The sequence below is a fragment of the Saccostrea cucullata genome, unplaced genomic scaffold, assembly GCF_032062105.1.
Source record: "Saccostrea cucullata isolate Sc308-1 unplaced genomic scaffold, CSIRO_AGI_Scuc_v1 ctg6820, whole genome shotgun sequence".
Taxonomy (NCBI): Eukaryota; Metazoa; Mollusca; class Bivalvia; order Ostreida; family Ostreidae; genus Saccostrea; species Saccostrea cuccullata.
Window position 1 is genome coordinate 13,924 of NW_026928192.1, and position 18,778 is coordinate 32,701.

Sequence of the window (18,778 nt, forward strand, 5' to 3'; positions counted from 1 at the left end):
CCTTGATTTAACAAATTTCAAGAGTGACATACCTTAATGCATATTATCACGCAAACCAATCGATTGATCACTTCATGAAGTCGACAAATAAGACAGTTATTCCTCAAATAAACCGTCATGATATAGTATCATCGATAAAAGAACCAAATTTAAGAACTCATCATTTTATATAACATTTAATAACGCATGGCTCATGTAAATTTGGATGGTATTGGTTGAATTTTAACAAAATTATAAACATTGCACTGTATTAGAATGTATATGTTAAGCAACCTTTCATTAAACAGTCTCTCAAACAATACCATTGACTTGGCTATCCATTTTGGTTATTGACTTTTGATCTTTTGAACATTTTATATTCGTCTTTTCAGTAGTTTGATTCATCGGCTGTTGTAAACTGGACGATGCGTTGTTTAGTTGATTGTCGTTTGGTTTTGGACAATGAAGTTCGTAATTTTCTCTTTGACTTGTAGCAATTTCGGCATTCCCTTCTTCAAACATCGAGCAATTATCAATGTCACGAGCATGGCTTTCGCCCTCATGCACATATGCATTTGAATCGCTCGAATAAGAATCTTTTACCATGGCTATATCCTTTTTTTTAGTCGTTTCATACTTTCTTGATGAGTTATCCGGCATTACTGTGCTTGTGTTTGTTTGTTGTCCACAAAACCTAGAAATGTCATCCACAGCATCTACATTGATGTCGGATAAGTAACACTTTTCAGTCGTATCAGAGAAAACAATATCGGTGAAATCATAAACTCTAATATCTTTAATCCTCGACTTGAGGTTGTATTTAAGCAAACTGCTCGGCTTGATTGTTTTTTCGCAGGGTTGAATGCCGACAATTAGCACCTGTATATCTAGAAATATAAAAAAAAGTTTATTCGTCAAGTAAGCTGCAGTATTCTAAAACGAATTTTTTTCTACTATACATGTATATTTAGCTTGCATTAAAAATTCATATAATTTCTCATCAGATGAGAAAAACTGCCACAAATGTCTGCTAGACAGTTAACTACGTTGATGCAACGGGTATTTAACATTAATAAAATGGATCTGGTGGTGTTTTCAAATGAGAAATCATATATTTGAATATAATATGCAGAAATTTTCAGCCTTTTTGAAAGCATCAATCTTTCACGAGTTCTAACAATCCTGAAAAATCACATATTTTGGTTGGGTCAATTTATTGTGGTTTTGAGGAAAAGTCTAAGTTCATAGGAATTTGATTTCGTAGATAAAGGATACTTAAACAATACATTGTGTATCATTTGACATTTCGAAGAGGACATGAACATGCTGGCCTCTTCATACCTAAAAAAAACAGCGGAAATTAAACCTCAACGATTTTTTTTTTGATTTTACAGTATACATTATTTGCCTGAATTTGACGATAAAATAAGGTACGGGTATCTGGTTTGAAAAGCAATGAAATTGTAATTTACGTTTTCAATATATTTCTTTAGGAGAAATGATTTAGAATTTTCAAAGTTTCTAACCAAAGTAAATTTTTAAATCCCTTTCTCTTCAGGATTCAAAAACATAAAATTAAGTCGCACAGAAATTCAGTTTAAAAATTGCTAGCGAAAAAAAGAATTATTTCAGTTTAAAATTAAGATTAAAGCAAGCAACATTTGTTAATTACAAATAAAGAGAAAAACACTTGTACAAGCACAAAATATTTGAATCTTTTTTAGTATAGACAGAGTTCTAAAAAAAACCCAGGTAAAATTTAACACTCATTTTTGCAATAAAAAGACTTTTTTAGGGGGTCGAATCGATCTAAGAAAATAACGTAAATTACAAAGGAAAATGCCCTATTTATATAAATTATTGAATATTTTTGTTAGCGTGCATGGTTAAGTTCTGATTTTTAAAAAAAAAAAAATATTCTCCAATATTTTGTTTGCTTAAAAACATCGACTTCTCCCTAAAATAATGACTTTATTTTTTATGAAAGCCAGGCTGCATGTGGTCGGATTATGTTAGAAGACCTCAAAACAGCCAAAATTAAACCTCAACGAATTTTTTTTGATTTTACAGTATACCTTATTTGCATGAATTTGACGATAAAATAAAGGTACGGGTATCTATGCCAATTATCCCTTTATAAAAGGATGAATTTATTAATGAGTACAATGTAAACTTGGCGACAAGTTACCATAAAAAGTGCATAAACAGTCTTATTTAAAACATATCACATTTACTGAAGATACAATGACCTTATTATCAACATATATTTGCATGTCCACTGCACTCTCACTATGAACAGGTAGTCATCAACTGCGTTCATAGGACTATAGACACAATTGCTTCTCCCATGTGTGCAATGGTTCCATCACACTCGTGTAGAACAAACTCTACTGCATTCTGATAACGTGTTGAGAAGTATATATATGAAATGTTTCGTAAGAGGAATAAATATAAGTTTTTTTATGATATTCTTTAAAAAAAAGAAATTCAGTACATTTAAAATTGCTGATTTATATCTTTAAATATTCAATTTTTACGCAGCACTGTTAAGGCCTACTATAAGAAATCAATGGAAAATAGACTTGCAAAAAGGGTGATTTTTTAAAACTGAATTTATTTTAATTAAGCTGTTTTATTATCACAGCACTTAAATACGAATGGAAATAGCATAATATAGCCCACTCTATACTGTACGAAGTTTGGTCCCATCCATATGGACAGTCACGTGATAAATGCTTAGTTCGTGTACTGAATGTAGGTCATGTACAAATTTCATTATCGCAAGGGCATACCCTGGTTGAAATTAAAAATTAAAGGTATTAATTGTTTCTACATACTTTGTAGTTTCTGAAAAGTGCTGCTGCTTTGAATAGAATTCGCGTTTTAATAGCTAAATTTTCAGGTAAATAAACAAATGTTGAAATATGTTTGACTTTCACCAAATATTATGTGTATTTATAAAATCACGCCCTCGATTTAAGGAAAACAGCAGTACTTTTCAAGTTGAGAAAAATATCCTTTATCAATATTTAAAAAAATGATTTAGATCTTTTAAGTGTACGCCCTTGCGAAAATACGATTTTATGAGGCATCTCAATGTAAAAATGTACGTAACCTGTACATAAAACACGACATAATTAATAAATACATTCTCTTGATAGTTTATGAATAGTTGCACTTAACAAAGGATATACATTGGTATAAATCGACTATTTAAAACCTGTAAATAATATTCTGTTTAATAATGAAACGCATTTTTCATTGTTAAAAAATTTCCCAATCTGCCTCTCACAGCACATGAAATACGTAATTATGTTCCCCAAACGAAGTTGGGGAACATATTGTTTTTACTTTTTTCTGAATTTTCTTCTCCGGTACTTTTTTTGTCCGCGAGTGTTCTCAAAAAATACTCATCCGATCTAGGTAAAACCTTTTTAGGGTCACTAGGTATGTTATGTAGATGTGCGGAACGAAGGTCATTTTGCGCGCGCGTGCGTGCATGTGCGCACAGGTGTAACGCCTGAAATGACCAATATGATAGATATAGCCGTAACCTTTTAAATTTTTGATGAAATGCTTTGAAACTCAAAATATAAGGATATATTAGTAGTATAGACATGATGACATGGTCAAAATAGCAAGATCTCACGCGCATGCACGTGCGCTTCGTTTCGATTGGCTGAAACTTAAGTCTTTATATCTTTTTTGTTTTCTGACAAAATCCTTTGAAATTTTGAACATAGTCTTACATTATGAAGACCTAGAGCATGATATATATGAATAATCATGAACGCACACACGTGCACGTGTGCTGCAATCTGATTGGCTAAAAGTTTAAATGCCTAAAACTTTCTTAGTTTTCAATAATACAGGGTGAAATTTCAAATATGAATAGATAGAATGAATGCCTACATTATTCTACCATCAAAAGTAAATGCAAGGACGTCATGCACATGCACGCACACACAATGTGTTAAACGACAGTATACTGAAGTCTTTTGATGTTCATGCAGAATTAAGAACTTCTAAATGCAAAGACATGTAACATACTGAAGCAGATCTTTTTACCCTTGACCTTGATACTTAGGTCAAGGTCACTAGTAACCTGAATAAAATGTTGATATAAGCTATTTACCAAAATGACGTTGACCTATGAACTTGAAATCGACCTTAATTATTGATCTTAACCCCAGGGTAGAAAGAAAAAATACCCACCCCCCCCCCCCCCCCCCCCACACACAAAGTAGAGAATCGCTGTAAAGCTCAAATTACACCTCGGACCCACATAACATTTCAAGGAAACTGCAGAAGAGCTCGAGAAAGGAGTATTAAAATATTTGATGTGAGTTTCCAAAGTATATAGAAATTATTAATATAATTAATTACAAATCCTGTCGTGTTTGAAATTAAAGTACAGATGAACAAAGTTGGTATATAAGCCTTTTATGATTACATGTATTTATTCGGATGTCGTAAATAGCATTCAATTCTACTGATTTGAAATAATATTTTAATACCAAGCATCCTTTGTTTATTTAACCTTTGAAATTTAATTGATTTTTTTTAGAATTACGCAATCCCCAGAAATACAAAATCAATATACATGTACGTTCCTTCGTAAAAAAAATTATCAGGTATTTGCATTCATGAAAATATATTAATAAGAAGGAGAAGGTGTTAAATAATATTGGTCACATTAGCTGAGACGAATGTCTTTATAAATATCTCTTGTAAACCCCAGAAAGTAGCCTCCTATGCATTGAAAAAAAATAATAGTTCCGGTCAAAAACCCTTGCATGTATATATTTATTTACATAGTATATAAAATGTACTAGGCACAGGTACCAGAGTTGTCAAAATGACCAGAGAGGAAATATATATATAAAAAAATCTAAACAGATTAAAGGAAAACCCCTTTTCTATGTATGGAACTACAATTGACTAAGTTCATTTTGATTGGTTAGCCATCGGCGTGATATCCTTAGTCGACTTTAACACTGCCTAGTCGTCGGAATAAAACCAACTTTGAGCCCGAGGTTAAAATCAGTATAGACTTTAAATGTGAATAGGTATTTCAAAGAATGATATATACTTGAAATGTGGTAAATTTATATCTGTATTTTTTCTATTATTCGCGGGATAGAAAGATGTGTTAATTGCTTAACCAACATGCCATGATCATCTTGCATATGCAGGAACATGTACTTGTGCGCCCATGCAAAACGTTAAACGATATATAGTTGATATCATTGTAACTTTAAATGAAATCCTTAAATACTTAGTATATTTATAAAAGGTCTTACAGGAAAAGCTAGGGCACGAAAAGGGACATGGGGAGCGTTTGGGGAACATCTGTAACGGTCCCCGTTACAATTAGCCCTAGTTTTTACCAAAATGACGTCCTGTTTACAAGTTCATCGCTATCAGTGCTTTGTTTATAACCAGCTATATGGGATTTAACTAGCAAGTTTTTTTTAATGCATTGATAATTTTTTGTGTTGTTAATTATGCTAGTACAGTTAAAATTTGCAAATTATTTCATTTTCAGGTATTATGAGAAATACATAAAAGTCGTATTTGTATGTGACGTCACAAGTTTTCCCGTATAAATTAGGTCGCGCCCTCTTTTTCAAGCCTTAACAATGCTGCATGTTCAATGCATTTAATTGTATAATAAAACTTTTAAAAAATTGTAGAGAACTGTCATATTTTTATATTTTCTTATCATGCATATTTGTACAAGTAAAGATAACTCTTCACACTTGGGAAATAACATTCAGAGGGAGAAAATTTTGTTATTAAATAGTATATATATTTCAAGAATAAATAGAATAACTAAAAAAAGCATAGAAAAGCATTCTTGAGTAATAATCATTATAAAAGCATTTTCATTTTTATCAGTGTTAAATTATTGATTTTTGTCAGAGGATTTCAATAACGTTGATCGATGACGCCACAACTGCATCAAAAGAAAAATTAAGAGAGTGTAATGACGGCACTGCTTGTATCCAGATATCTGTGTTTGAGAGGGAAATACCTAATAAATTGTTTGTGATTTATTAGAGAAAAGGAGCATTGATCAGGTGTACGGATTTAAGAGCAGTATATTTTTTTCTTTACTGAAGACAAGAAGCCGCGTCCTTATGTACGTCAGGAATTCCTCTGATATTCTTGAAAAAAAATCACAAAAGCAAATACAAGTAATAAACAACGATTATTCAGTGAACATGGCATTATGAAAAGCAATAGCTCTGCTGGCATATTTTCCATGATGGTAGCGTGAGCAATTGCTATTCATAACGCCATGTTCACTGGATAACGTTGTTTATTTCTTAAACAAACCCTATCCATATGCGAAGGGAAAGAAGAATCTTTACCTTAAAAATGTTTGACATTCGTTTTTTCATACTTTGCATATTTCTGATTCAGTAAGTCCTACATAAATGTATAGTACCTTAAAGCAATTATATGAATACTTTATATCATAATTTCTGAGATGTTGATTGACAGTAAATATGCCCTTAATGTGTAAGTGGAGTTTTGTCTCTTTCGGTACATGTAAATGTGCCCCTAACTCTGTCCATAATATTGTTTTTTTTTCACCACAGATAAAAGATACAGGGTGTTTCAGCAAACATGTCCCGACTTTGCTGATAAAATATAGTTAAAAATAGACAATATTAACGAAAGATGTTTTTTTATTCTTTTTTTTTTTGTGTTAAAAATGAAAATCACATAATCAAACAATTTCATGTTTTATGTGTGTATGCTTTCTTTCTATTTTCAATTCATTTTCGATCAGGAAGTCAGATTAAGACGTGTATTATATATTTTATCCCGCTTCAGAAAAAATTGTCGATTACTGATTGGATGAAAGCTAATCACGTGACGCCCCGAATTTTTCCGTATTACGTCTCCGTCGAGGCGTAATATGAAAATCTGGCACGCGATTCCGTTCGAAGCGTTGTTATTGTAAATAAAATGGCGGCTAAGAAACTGTTTTACATGGTTACATGTAACACCGTTTAACACCGTTATTTTTTTTTCACTTTGAAGTGGTTTTATATCCTGCATATATACATAGATAGATAAAAAATATTTCAATATAATCCATATTTTGCAAGCTGATATTTTACAGAATAAATGCTGAATATTAGGAGCCTCTTAATATTCAAGTATAGCTCTTTTTAAATTTTCACCACTAAAGAATAGATGCACTTTAGTACGTCATTTGAAATCTTTTCGGCTACCCATTACAATCTTTAAATTTCAATATTTTGCATAATTAATCTTTGATTATTGGGTAAGCACATGCTCTTGATATTTATGCCTTGACATTTTTGTCATACATACATTATATATTTCTATCATTATAGATAATATCATTGAAAAGAACATACATAAAGCTTTAAATTCCGGTAATTTGAAGGGGACCACAATCGAATCTACGGTACCCAAAAATAGGCGGAGACATTTAAATCGAATGGATGTGGAATGTAAACAATAACACATATGATTTGTTTGCAGTCAGATGCTTCAGTACGAATTTAATTGGTGAAAAGGGAGAGTGTGTAGTTTCGTGGTCCACAAATAATAGATGATTCTAGTGTTTAAGGATGAGGTAGATGTATCGTCCCGAAGACCATAATACTGATCCTGTATTTACTAATCTACAATGTAACTACCAATACCAGACTTCTTTTAAAACACTTTTACTGAAAAATACACAGTAAAATTAGACAATATAATCATCTTTGAACCTTATTAAGATTTGAGCAAACAATTCCCATAGTTTCGAATTCAATTTGGAAGTACAATAGCTACTGTTCGAATAGAAACCTCTAATGACAAACACAAAGAAACGTTCAACAGCTATTCAATGAAAGATTTGGCATATCGTAACGTGGACTGTCACGTGAGTAAAATGATTATAAAAACAATCGTTGACAAAAGGGACCCTATTAATTTAGTGGCTAATTTGACGGTAGTTTGGAGACTTATTTAAAAAACTAGATATGAGCCGCAAATTGGCCAACATTACCCTTTTGATATGAATGAAGAACGAGGGCGCTTTTGTTTGGCATTCAGCAACTGAATTGAAAACTGAAAATTTTATCGACATATTTTAATATTTTTTTTTAATTTATCGGGTTTCTGTGCAACAGGAAAGGACATTTTTTTCCGAAATTGAGCTTTGATTTGCTAAAAAAAAAAAAAAAGAAAAAAAAAAAGCTTGAAAATTGGCCAGATCAGACATTTGGTACATAGTGGTACATATTTAAACACTTTTTTTCTAAAAATGTTCTATCTCTGGGCCTTTTCTCCATGATTTTTAAAGATTATTTGTCTGATTCTGTTTCTTTGAATTAAAATAATTCAAAGAAAGGAATACACATTTTTAAAAAATGGAGTGAAGACCCAGAGACCACGAAAATTAACTTTTCCCAAAAAATTCCAACTGTGTGAATGTGGTGCTTCTTTGACCTTTTAAAATCTTCTGTATATGTTTAGCGGCGATAGCTCAGACAAATAGGCTACCTGTTCAGTGCGTTCGAAACGAAAAGATTTTGATTCGAGCCTTGCATGGGGCATTTTTTTTTTCAAGCAAACAACCATTTATTTTGTCAGTTTCGTTTTTATGTACTGATGTATTAGAATTTTGAATTATATAAATTTTCATTCAGTTTGCTTCCCGAGCGAAATCAATTCCAATCTTTTATTCTATAATGTACATGTACACGTATCATGTAAACGTATCTATGATGTTATTGTGTTCTGATATTAATACTTTAGGTGTTTATTTTGTGAAGCATTACTATGTTGTAGTACTGCCTAGGAAAAACGGAAAAAAACATAAATCACAAACTTTTTAATTCTTTCAAACTAAAGAAAAAAATCCCTTTGGAAGTGTTGGTAAAATCTGATCAGCTATCTTCAGCCAACCAAATAAAGAACATTTAAACCATAAATGCTTCGTACAACCGATTCCTGCATATTGTGCACAAGCCAAATGCACCCATCATCTTTTTTAAATCAAAATAAACATTCTGTGCAAATGAGACCAATGGTCAAGTTGCGGTTCGATGTCAACACTGTCGCTGAAAACTGGTATGCATATGATTGACAATAGAAATGTGACAAAATGTTAAACCCCAGTCTCAAAAGCAAGTGTCGCCCGGCATTATTCGCAAAACACCTGGAGCCAACTAACATACATGTCGCTTAAGTGCACTTTTCCTTTTTTCTATAGTTAATATTCTGAAACGTATAAAGAAGTGTTTAACAACGGGTACAAATATATGTATATGTACCTTCTGGCTATCAACAAATAATATTAAAGTTAATTTTTCAAAAATATTACCTGAAATGAAAAGCTTTTGCAAGGTCAAATTAACATCCTCTGGAGCTCTAGATGAATGAAGGCAGATAACAATGCATGGATCATGAACCTGTGTTATTTTTTGCCCATTGTCTAGCCAATTCCGTTCTGCTTTTGGAAGATACTCGGAGATAAATTGATCGAATATTGGTTGACACAGTTCGGGACGGTAAGGACTTACGACTAATATTATATAAGATAAAAAAATGTGAAATATTTTGATCATAAAATATGTATCAAATTTGTATTAAATATAGATGAAAAGACAAGTTTTACCTGGCAATGACATTTGATGTAAAAATTATAATTATCATACTATTTTCTATTTTTAATTTGGATGTTTTTTTTATTTTAATTTGAATCGTATTCCCAATTTATTTTCTTCATATCACATTTTCCCGCTTTTAAAGTAAACATTTATGTCTTTAATTAAAAAATGTATAACTGTTTCTAAATATGACTTCATTGATAAGCTTATGTCGTCTGCAAAAAAATGCACGTGTATCACAACAAAAAGCTTGACTTTTTTATTATTATTCAATGGGATGCCCCCCCCCCCCCCTGTAGGGATCCGGGTTATAATAGGTCCTCAGCACCGCCTTGCTTGTTGTAAAAGGCGACTAAATGGGGCGGGCCTTCGGATGAGACCGTATAAACCAAGGCCCCGTGTCACAGCAGGTTTCGCAAGATAAAGATCCCTCCTTGCTCAAAGGCCGTATCTGCCGAGCATAGGCCTAAATTTGCAGCCCTTCACCGGCAATTGTGACGTCTCCATATCAGTGAAATATCCTGGAGAGGGACGTTAAACAGTATATAAACAATCAATCAATGGGATGGCACATGTGCTTCATCTGCAATTATATCTCAATGTTTGTTTGACCGTTACAAAAGCGCCAAATATCTGTTCTTTTCCGATCATAACAAGGAGTACCTGGTTGCACAACTGGTGGGCACAGGAATGCTGATTCCTCCATTGCACCTGATCCCACTTCTAGTGTTTAAGTGGTCGGTATTTGCTCTGTTTGTATTGATTGGAGCTAGACATTCTGATCGTTATTTCGATATATTTTGATCACAAAGTTACATGGCTAAATATCCATAAAAATCAAAACTCATTTTGCTTCTGAACAAACGTAGATCAAATCGATATAGAGTGAAGCGAAAAAAAAAAGCGTTTGTCTTCATATATTTCTCTGAAGATTTTCATAATAATTTTAAAGAATGAATATTGTCTCATAAAATTAAATTGTATCTAATTCTTACCATTAAACCGTCGCAAATTTCTCGCTTGATATTCTAAAACAGAAGGATATACTTAATATTTTAAACATGTCAATTGAAAAATTTTCAAAGCAATTTTTGCTTTATATAATTTATGCTTTATTCTAGCGAAGCTAAAACAAGCATTCTCTAGATATCAAGACTTAATGATTTTAAACCAATATTAGTCAGATAAATAGAAAGAAAAATATATCAAGGCATGATAATTCAAGGACAGTTCACATAGACAGAAACGGATGTCTTGCTTGGTATACATTTCTGAGCGTACTTTTGTTATAAATCCCATTATTGTAAAAAAAATAAACACCTACACGAAAGAACGTATTTATTTTTATCATTAAAGCATGAACGTATTTGAAATTTTCAATTCTTGACAAAGAAATTGTTGGTTAATTCGTAAACAGTTTAAGGTGGAATGCCATACGACTTTTTATTTTATAGATCTTTGAGTTATCCTCTCAGCATTGAAAGCCCGATGTTAGCTCTCAATTATTTTATATTAATTTTTTGTGTTTTTTTCAAAGAAAATGAAGAAAATATTTATATTCAAATAAGATGTTTTCGAGTTAAATGTTTGCTGTAAACGAATGCACCATATGAATACTTAATAAAATATGTTAAAGAAAGGCTGGTTAGACCTTTTATTTTTTTTATAAAAAAATATTTATGACAATAAAACACATTATCTATAAATATTTTTTAAACCTATGGTTAAAAACACTATGAAACTAGTCACAACTGAGGAGAACGTGTTTGTCAATCATATTTTAAAAAAGAATTGAAATGAAATTGAGGAATTTTAGAGAAATTAATTTTGTTTTTAATTTTTGGACCTAATTTAAACTGATCCCGATCAAAATTAACGCAAGATGAAGAAATGCTAATTTATTGCCTCTTTCAAGTATTTGCAATGAAGAAATCTATTTGATTGTCAAGTTCAATTATGTTTTAAGCCAAATTACACCTAATCAGACTACTGTTTTTGAGGAAATGTTATTTATTACCATTAATTGTACAATTATGGTTGGGATCGATTGAATTTTATTTGGGATTGGCCACGATTAAAGAAATTAATTTCTCTAAAAATTGGCGATTTTGTTTCAATTTCATTTATAAACATGATATATGTTCTTCCCAGTTTTGACTAGTTTTAAGAAGATTTTAACCACAAGTTTAAAAAATATGCACAAATTATGTGTTTTTTATTTTCATAAATATTTTTATCAAAAAAAAATTAAAATCTATTAGGCTTTTCTTTATATATTTTTTTTAGGTATTCACGTGATCCATTCATTTACAGCAAATTTTTTACAAGATAGTATCTAATTTTGATGTAGATAATTTTTTTTAATTTTTTTTTTCATTAAGAGCTAATCTCCACCTTTCAATGCTGAAAGCATTGTTGGAAAAGGTTTACTTAGAGATCTATAAAATAAAAAAAGTTGGTGTGGCATTCCTCCTTAAAAGGGTCAAAATTTAGAGACCCAACCACTTAACTGTTGTCATTATTCCATAAAAATATATTGGATTCTGTAAAAAAATTGCGCAATGCGATGGGATTTGAAATGTGCGGAAGCTCTTTTACGATTTAAATATTTATCTAAACATTTCATTTATTAAAATGTACATATAAGTTGTCCTTGCAGAAAACGACAGTGTCCCTTCGCTCAACTCCCGGTTACGCAAATTACTATTACATTTGCTTTTTTTTTTGGTACTATGAAAAAGTTTGAAAGCTTTCATGAATGGTTTTATTTTGCTATTGATTACTGATACTTAACCATTAACTTTTAATTCGAATAGCCCTTGTTTAGCAGCTTCTCACAATGAATGTGATGACAAGTTTTCAAAACAACTGTAATCAATTCATTTCAAATTATTAGGAGAGAATAACAAGTTTAATGTCAAATGATTTCTATATTTTATATCATAGAGCCCAGGACATTATTTATTGAACAGTCCACCTAACTTTCATATTTTCATTGAAACATCGATACATTGTACAGAGCCTTGGATATCTAAAGCTTGAGAAAATGTATAAGGTATTCTTACCTTTGATACGGCCTTGGAGCATTGAATCTACAATATAAATAAAAAGCCCATAATACCTATTACTTAATAAGGAAAAACAGTTTTAGTTTTTAAGAAGACGATAACAAGTATATTCCCTTTTATTTTTAGAGGGAAAGGGGGAAAATTTGCATTTTCTTTTTTTTATAATACAGATAATATAATTTACATGTAACATAATAGACATCTATGATACGTGGAAAAATACGAAAACAGATTAAGCTCAAAAGTCCATCTAACATTAACAAAAGAGGAGCATGGCCTTCAGAGCCCTCCAAAAAATCAAGAGGGGATCAGATTCCAGGGGGGAGTGAACATCCTTTTAACGACCTTTTACACCCGTTATTTGCCCCTTGTTAGGATCCCCAAAAAAAACCCGGAAAATTCGTGAACAACTCGGTGTGTAAATAATAGGCCTACAGTGCAGGGAACTAATTGTGTTACATAAACCAGCATAGCATAAGCATTAGTAGCATCAGGATAGAGCTAACATCAGCATCAGCATTTAAAAAAACAGCATAACTAGGATCAGCATCAGCAAGCAAAGGATAGACATAGCATTCATCTATTTTAAAACCAGCATTGACCTAAAAATCAGGATTATCGGTTTACTAATATGAGCGCAGCGAGCGTCGCGAAGCTACACTTGTAATTGCGACCAACGAAAAGCCGGGCAAAGAGAAAATTCGGACTACTGCATATTCATTCCATAGAATTTTTTCGCAGTAATTTTGCCCCACAATGCATCGCTTTGTACAAAAAAGCTAAAGCCACGTTTCAGAATAACAACAAAACTTAAAAGAAAAATAACCTTGCCTTGATTTAATGAATTTGTTGCAGAAAAATAGTCAATAAAACGGTTCTTCATTTAAAGTCAGCTCGGTTCAGGCTTTGGTTTGAAATCCAACATGCATACGACGTTATATGACGTCAGGGTCTTACCCACAGGCACCAAAGGTTTTAACGTTGAAAGGAGGTGGGAAAATAGGTTGCAATGTTGATCAACTATATTTTAACTTTGTTTCAACGTTAGGTTTCAACGTTGAATCCTCGACATTTTTTAAGTTGAAACAACGTTGAACCTGCAACATATTTTCAAGGTTGAATGTTCGTCGATTTTTCAAGGTTGAAACAACGTTGAAGCTGCAACATATTCTCAACATTTGATGTTCTTTGATATTTAAACGTTGAATGCTCGTCGATATTCAATGTTAAAACAATGCTGAAGCTGAACAAATTCTCAACTTTATGTTTTTTGACAAATTTAAGTTAAACAACGTTGAAGATTCAAATTTTACAAAGTTCGCAGCTAGAAAAGGCTGTCCGTAAAATATCAAACTATTCAGTTTGTAGTAACTTCTCTGAACTACCTAGATATGACGATAATAGAATATGACGTCAAGACTGCATACTTGAGCTGACAGGACGGGGAAATTGTCATAATTTTTTCATAACATGAAGATTTATTTTGTGAACTTGTTGTTTTAATAGTGTAAGGATAGATTTTTAAGTTCGAGTGTGCTGATATGATGTTGAACATTTGAAATCTAAACCCTATTTATGTTTGTCCGATATGCATATATTCAAACAAAAGCGAAAAATTATGTGTGAAGCGCTCCCTTTAACCTTCCTTAGAAGACTAAGACTTTATAAATCGTGTTTATATTGGACTGGCACAAGTGATAAACAAGGACAAATTGAAGATATTCTGTGTGAAGAAAAGTATATCTTCTAACTGAATTTTGCTGGGGGATTGTGTGTAGTTTATCTGCTTTTGTATTAATGCATAAAGAGTGGGAAATACCCCTTCTTACGCTGGTAAGTTGAATTTCTCGTAAGATATTTTCTTAACGATTAAAAAAAAAAATCTGCCCCAAGCACTTTCTATGTCCCAAACATCAATATGAATTGATCTATGTAACAAACTTTGCACAATATTTTTGTTTTCACTTGTGCCGAAGCGAATTTTGTGCAACAAGAGGAATATCATAAATCTACGTCACGTAATCAACACAGTCATGTTACATGTACATCATAATATTTAAAAAAAAACCTGATTAAACTATTATCTCAAGTTGACAGCAATTTCAAACAAGGATTACATATTAAATTTAGAATCTAGCTCTAAATAAAATGTATATTTTTCAGGCATTTTAGCCTTCGGACAGCATTATCATAACTGCGTTGACTGTTTGTTGATTTCAACATTGAAACAACGTGGAAGATGCAACACATTTCCAACTTTAGGAAAGTTTGGAAACTTAAACGTTGAAATAACGGGTAATGATTAAAATTAGAAAAAAAATTAAAATTCAAAATTTTTTAATCTTAAAATTAGACTCATATAGATCCGTGTCGTATACTCTTGCGCAGATTGTTATACAGAGCGAATCAAAAAGTTTATTTTATTAGATTGCGCTTTTGTTGTGCGCATTAATTCGATAATTTTTCTTTTCACAAAGTATATTAGAGAAAAATTGAATAACACATAACAATTTTCACACTGACAATTAACCCCGGTCAAGTAGCATTACTAAATGCCTGCTGGGTTAGACAATGTCACGTGCAGTTTGACGAGCCCGATCTAAATGAAAAATGGATATAATATGTCACGCAATTAGTAAAGCTAAATCTTTGGCTATCTACATTGACGAAATTGACCGGGATAAACCTCGGTTATTCACGAAAGACAGTAGTAGAGTGTAGTTTTAAAATTTAAAGGGTATAACAAAACAGTTATTGACTGTGTTCACGGGCAAAATTTGTTTTATTGACCCTTGAACCATACTTTTTTTTCTCAAATGTCTCAGTCGAAAACAATAAATATTTATCAATAGTTTCTCAGGCATGATCACTTCAGGTCCAAAACAGCAGCATTAATCAATTTTATTGATATTTCGAAAAAAAATATGAAAACATTTTCTATTTTCCAAGTTTTCCCTTTTCAAAACAATTTAATACTAATAGATATTTTTTTAGAAAAACAATAATTTAGTTTATTCAATCCTTTGATAATTATAACTCTAAAGCAAATGTTTACTATTGATTGTTGTTGTTGTTTCACCCCGAGGAGTCGGCAATTTTACCCATATTTCGTTGTTAAGTTTGGTACAAATTGTAATATTTACATTCGCTGTGTTTTTCACAAGCCAACTGTAAAACTGATTTGAAAACCATTTTGTGTATACTCACACGAAGAAAAAACATGGAGAAACGTCCCTTAACGTGACGTCACAATGAGTCTGCAGCGACGTTATTAAAATTCAACGATAAAGGGCTGTGAGAAATCTAAATATTGAGTATATCTTAGTTGCTCCCTAACATGTAAAATGTAAATATAAGGAATGTTTTTAAGGTTAAAATTTTTGGTGTGTGAATCACATAGACTTGCACGTAGGCGTATTTTTCATGAAGCGCTATCGCGCTTCATGAAATTTGTACGTAACAAGTCTGTGTAATTTACACACCAATAACTCACACAAAACTTAAAAACATTCCTTAAATAAATACATTAAGAGGACACACGAAGTAAAATAAGTTTATATTACTTTTTTGTTGAAAGACTAATGTAAAAAAAAAGGTTACCTGCTTCAAAAATAAATAAATAAAAAAAAAAAACTGCTTGCCATATTATTTTTGGGGTCCAAAAATGCAGAATGCCCTCAGAATCAGTCAATAAATTTATATTGATGGATATCTAACACCAGCTCTTGATGTTTAACGTAATGATTTCAGCGCCAGCTGTTTCATAACCAACCTCCCTTATTTTTGTAAAGATATATCTCCAGGCTTATTTGATACCCAACAGTTCTACCTCTGAACAATTATCAAAAGAAGCAGAAACTGACACACAAGTTTACTACATTTGTTAAAAGATATGAAGAAAATCGTTTTCAGTTAACTTTTCGCAATTTTTTTTTCATTCAATGATTTTTTTAAATATAATCTAACCTTTGTGTTGAGTGTTTACTCACATCGTCAGTTCATGATTTTCATATTGATTTATCTACTGATTCAATTTACAGGAGAATGAACATACAGCGAGTGTCATCGGATGACAGGGATGCATATCTTTTTTAGCCAGATGTTTCCACTGATATCTGATGTCCATGTATAAAAGGCTCATGGGCCACATTGCTCACCTTAGCATATGGGCTAGTTTAAAAAAAAAATCAGCTTAGATTGAAAAACTTACTTTTTATGGGAGGGGATTTGTAAGCTTTAAAATGTAACTTTTTTATATAAATATATATATATATATATATATATATATATATATATATATATATATATATATATATATATATATATATATATATTAAAAAAAAGGGAAAAAGAAAACACAAAAATCCTCAGTTAAGCTTTAGCGCTTTCATATTAATCTTCAGAAGCTTACAATATATCATAGTAACAGTGATTATGACGTCATGTTAAGCGGAACGTTAAAAATTATTATGACGTCATAGATACAATATGACAAGAAGGGGGAAAAAACAAGTAATTTATAAAACACTATTAAGTTTTGGCTGAAAAATACTAATAAAATGTCTTTCTTTTTCCCCTCTCTGGATATCAGTGGCACAACTAGTTTATAGAAAGGGAAAATTTTGAATTGTTTTTTACCACACGCCTCCAGGTGCGAACTTAATTGAATTTGATGTATTCGGGTGTACTAATGTGTTGCTTATGTACACGTACACGGGCACGGAGAGTTTGCCGGTTTCACCAATATAATATTCCTTGCATCCCGGACATGTGATGACATAAATGACATTTTTTGTATCGCATGACATGTTTTCTTTAACTCTAAATTCACGCCCATTGAAATTATAGCTGGTCCCTTCTGTAATGTATTCACATGTACCGCATCGAGGGTTCCTACACTTAGAGACTGTATAAGTATGGTCGTTGAATTTGGAAGAACAAAGTATTCTCCTTAGGTTTTTGGGTTGGCGTTTACTGTTGATAAAACGACAATTCTTGTATACGTTTTTCGTTTGTTCGTCCTCTCTAAGTACGTTGTTCAATTCATGAATAATTGAACTCACGTTTTGATTTCTCGGGTTATGCGTGTGCACAAATGGAATTATTTCAACGTCATTCGCACGTCGTATGTTTAAAAGTAACTGACTTCTATCGCACTCCTTGGCTTTCTTTATACCATTATCTACAAGTTGTTCTGGATATTTTTGGTTTAATAAATACAATTTTAATTCCTCCAAACGAATATCCCTGATATTGGTATTACTCACAATGGTGCATATCCTTCTTGCGAGGTTATATGGTATAGCTGTTTTAGTCTGATGGGGATGGCTTGATCCAAAATGCAGATATTGGTGTGTGTCGGTTGGTTTATAGTAAATATCCATATTTAAGCTGGTATTATCCTTTGTTACAAGAACATCGAGGAATGGCATTTGCAAATCATCTGTTTCCATCGTGAATTTGATATCCGAATTCATTTGGTTAAGTAGATCATAAAACTCCGTTAGTTTATCAATATCCTCCTCCATAAGATAAAACAATCGTCTAAAAATCTTTTCCATTACTATGATACTATTGTAAGCTTCTGAAGATTGAATATGAAAGCGCTAAAGCTTAACTGAGGATTTTTGTTTTTCTTTACCTTTTTTTAATATTGTTATCCGATTACTGAGACATTATTTAAATTTTGGACATATATATATATATATATATATATATATATATATATATATATATATATATATATATATATATAGAAAGCACAAAGAAATTCACTTTTTACATGGATACCCACTTCCGCCCCAGCCCGGGATTGAACTCTCGACCTTTGGAATCTGTCTCCTAGCAGTGCAGGAACAGCGCGCTATACGCTCGGCTATCTAGGCAAGTCAAAAAACTTGCTTTCGATGCCGATGGAATTCTCGCGGCGCTGTCCTACACTACACGGTCATTGAGAATAGAAGTGAGATACAGTTATTTGGACATTAGTTTTAACAGAGGATTGCTACCAATACATGTTGTAATGAAATTAATCATTATTTATAAAGCACTTTTAAAAATCTTTAAAATAAATTTTTTGAAAAA

General features: G+C 31.8%; 1 protein-coding gene across 1 annotated transcript; it reads right to left on the reverse strand.

The window, feature by feature from the left end:
* Nucleotides 1–291: 291 nt before the first annotated feature.
* LOC134276720 (uncharacterized) lies at nt 292–18,255 on the reverse strand. Its single transcript, XM_062758990.1, has 5 exons — nt 17,841–18,255; nt 12,692–12,718; nt 10,622–10,654; nt 9,341–9,541; nt 292–866 (listed from the first exon to the last, which is right to left on the reverse strand). The coding sequence occupies exons 1-5, from the start codon at nt 18,253–18,255 to the stop codon at nt 292–294; spliced, it is 1,251 nt and encodes a 416-aa protein (XP_062614974.1).
* Nucleotides 18,256–18,778: the final 523 nt, after the last annotated feature.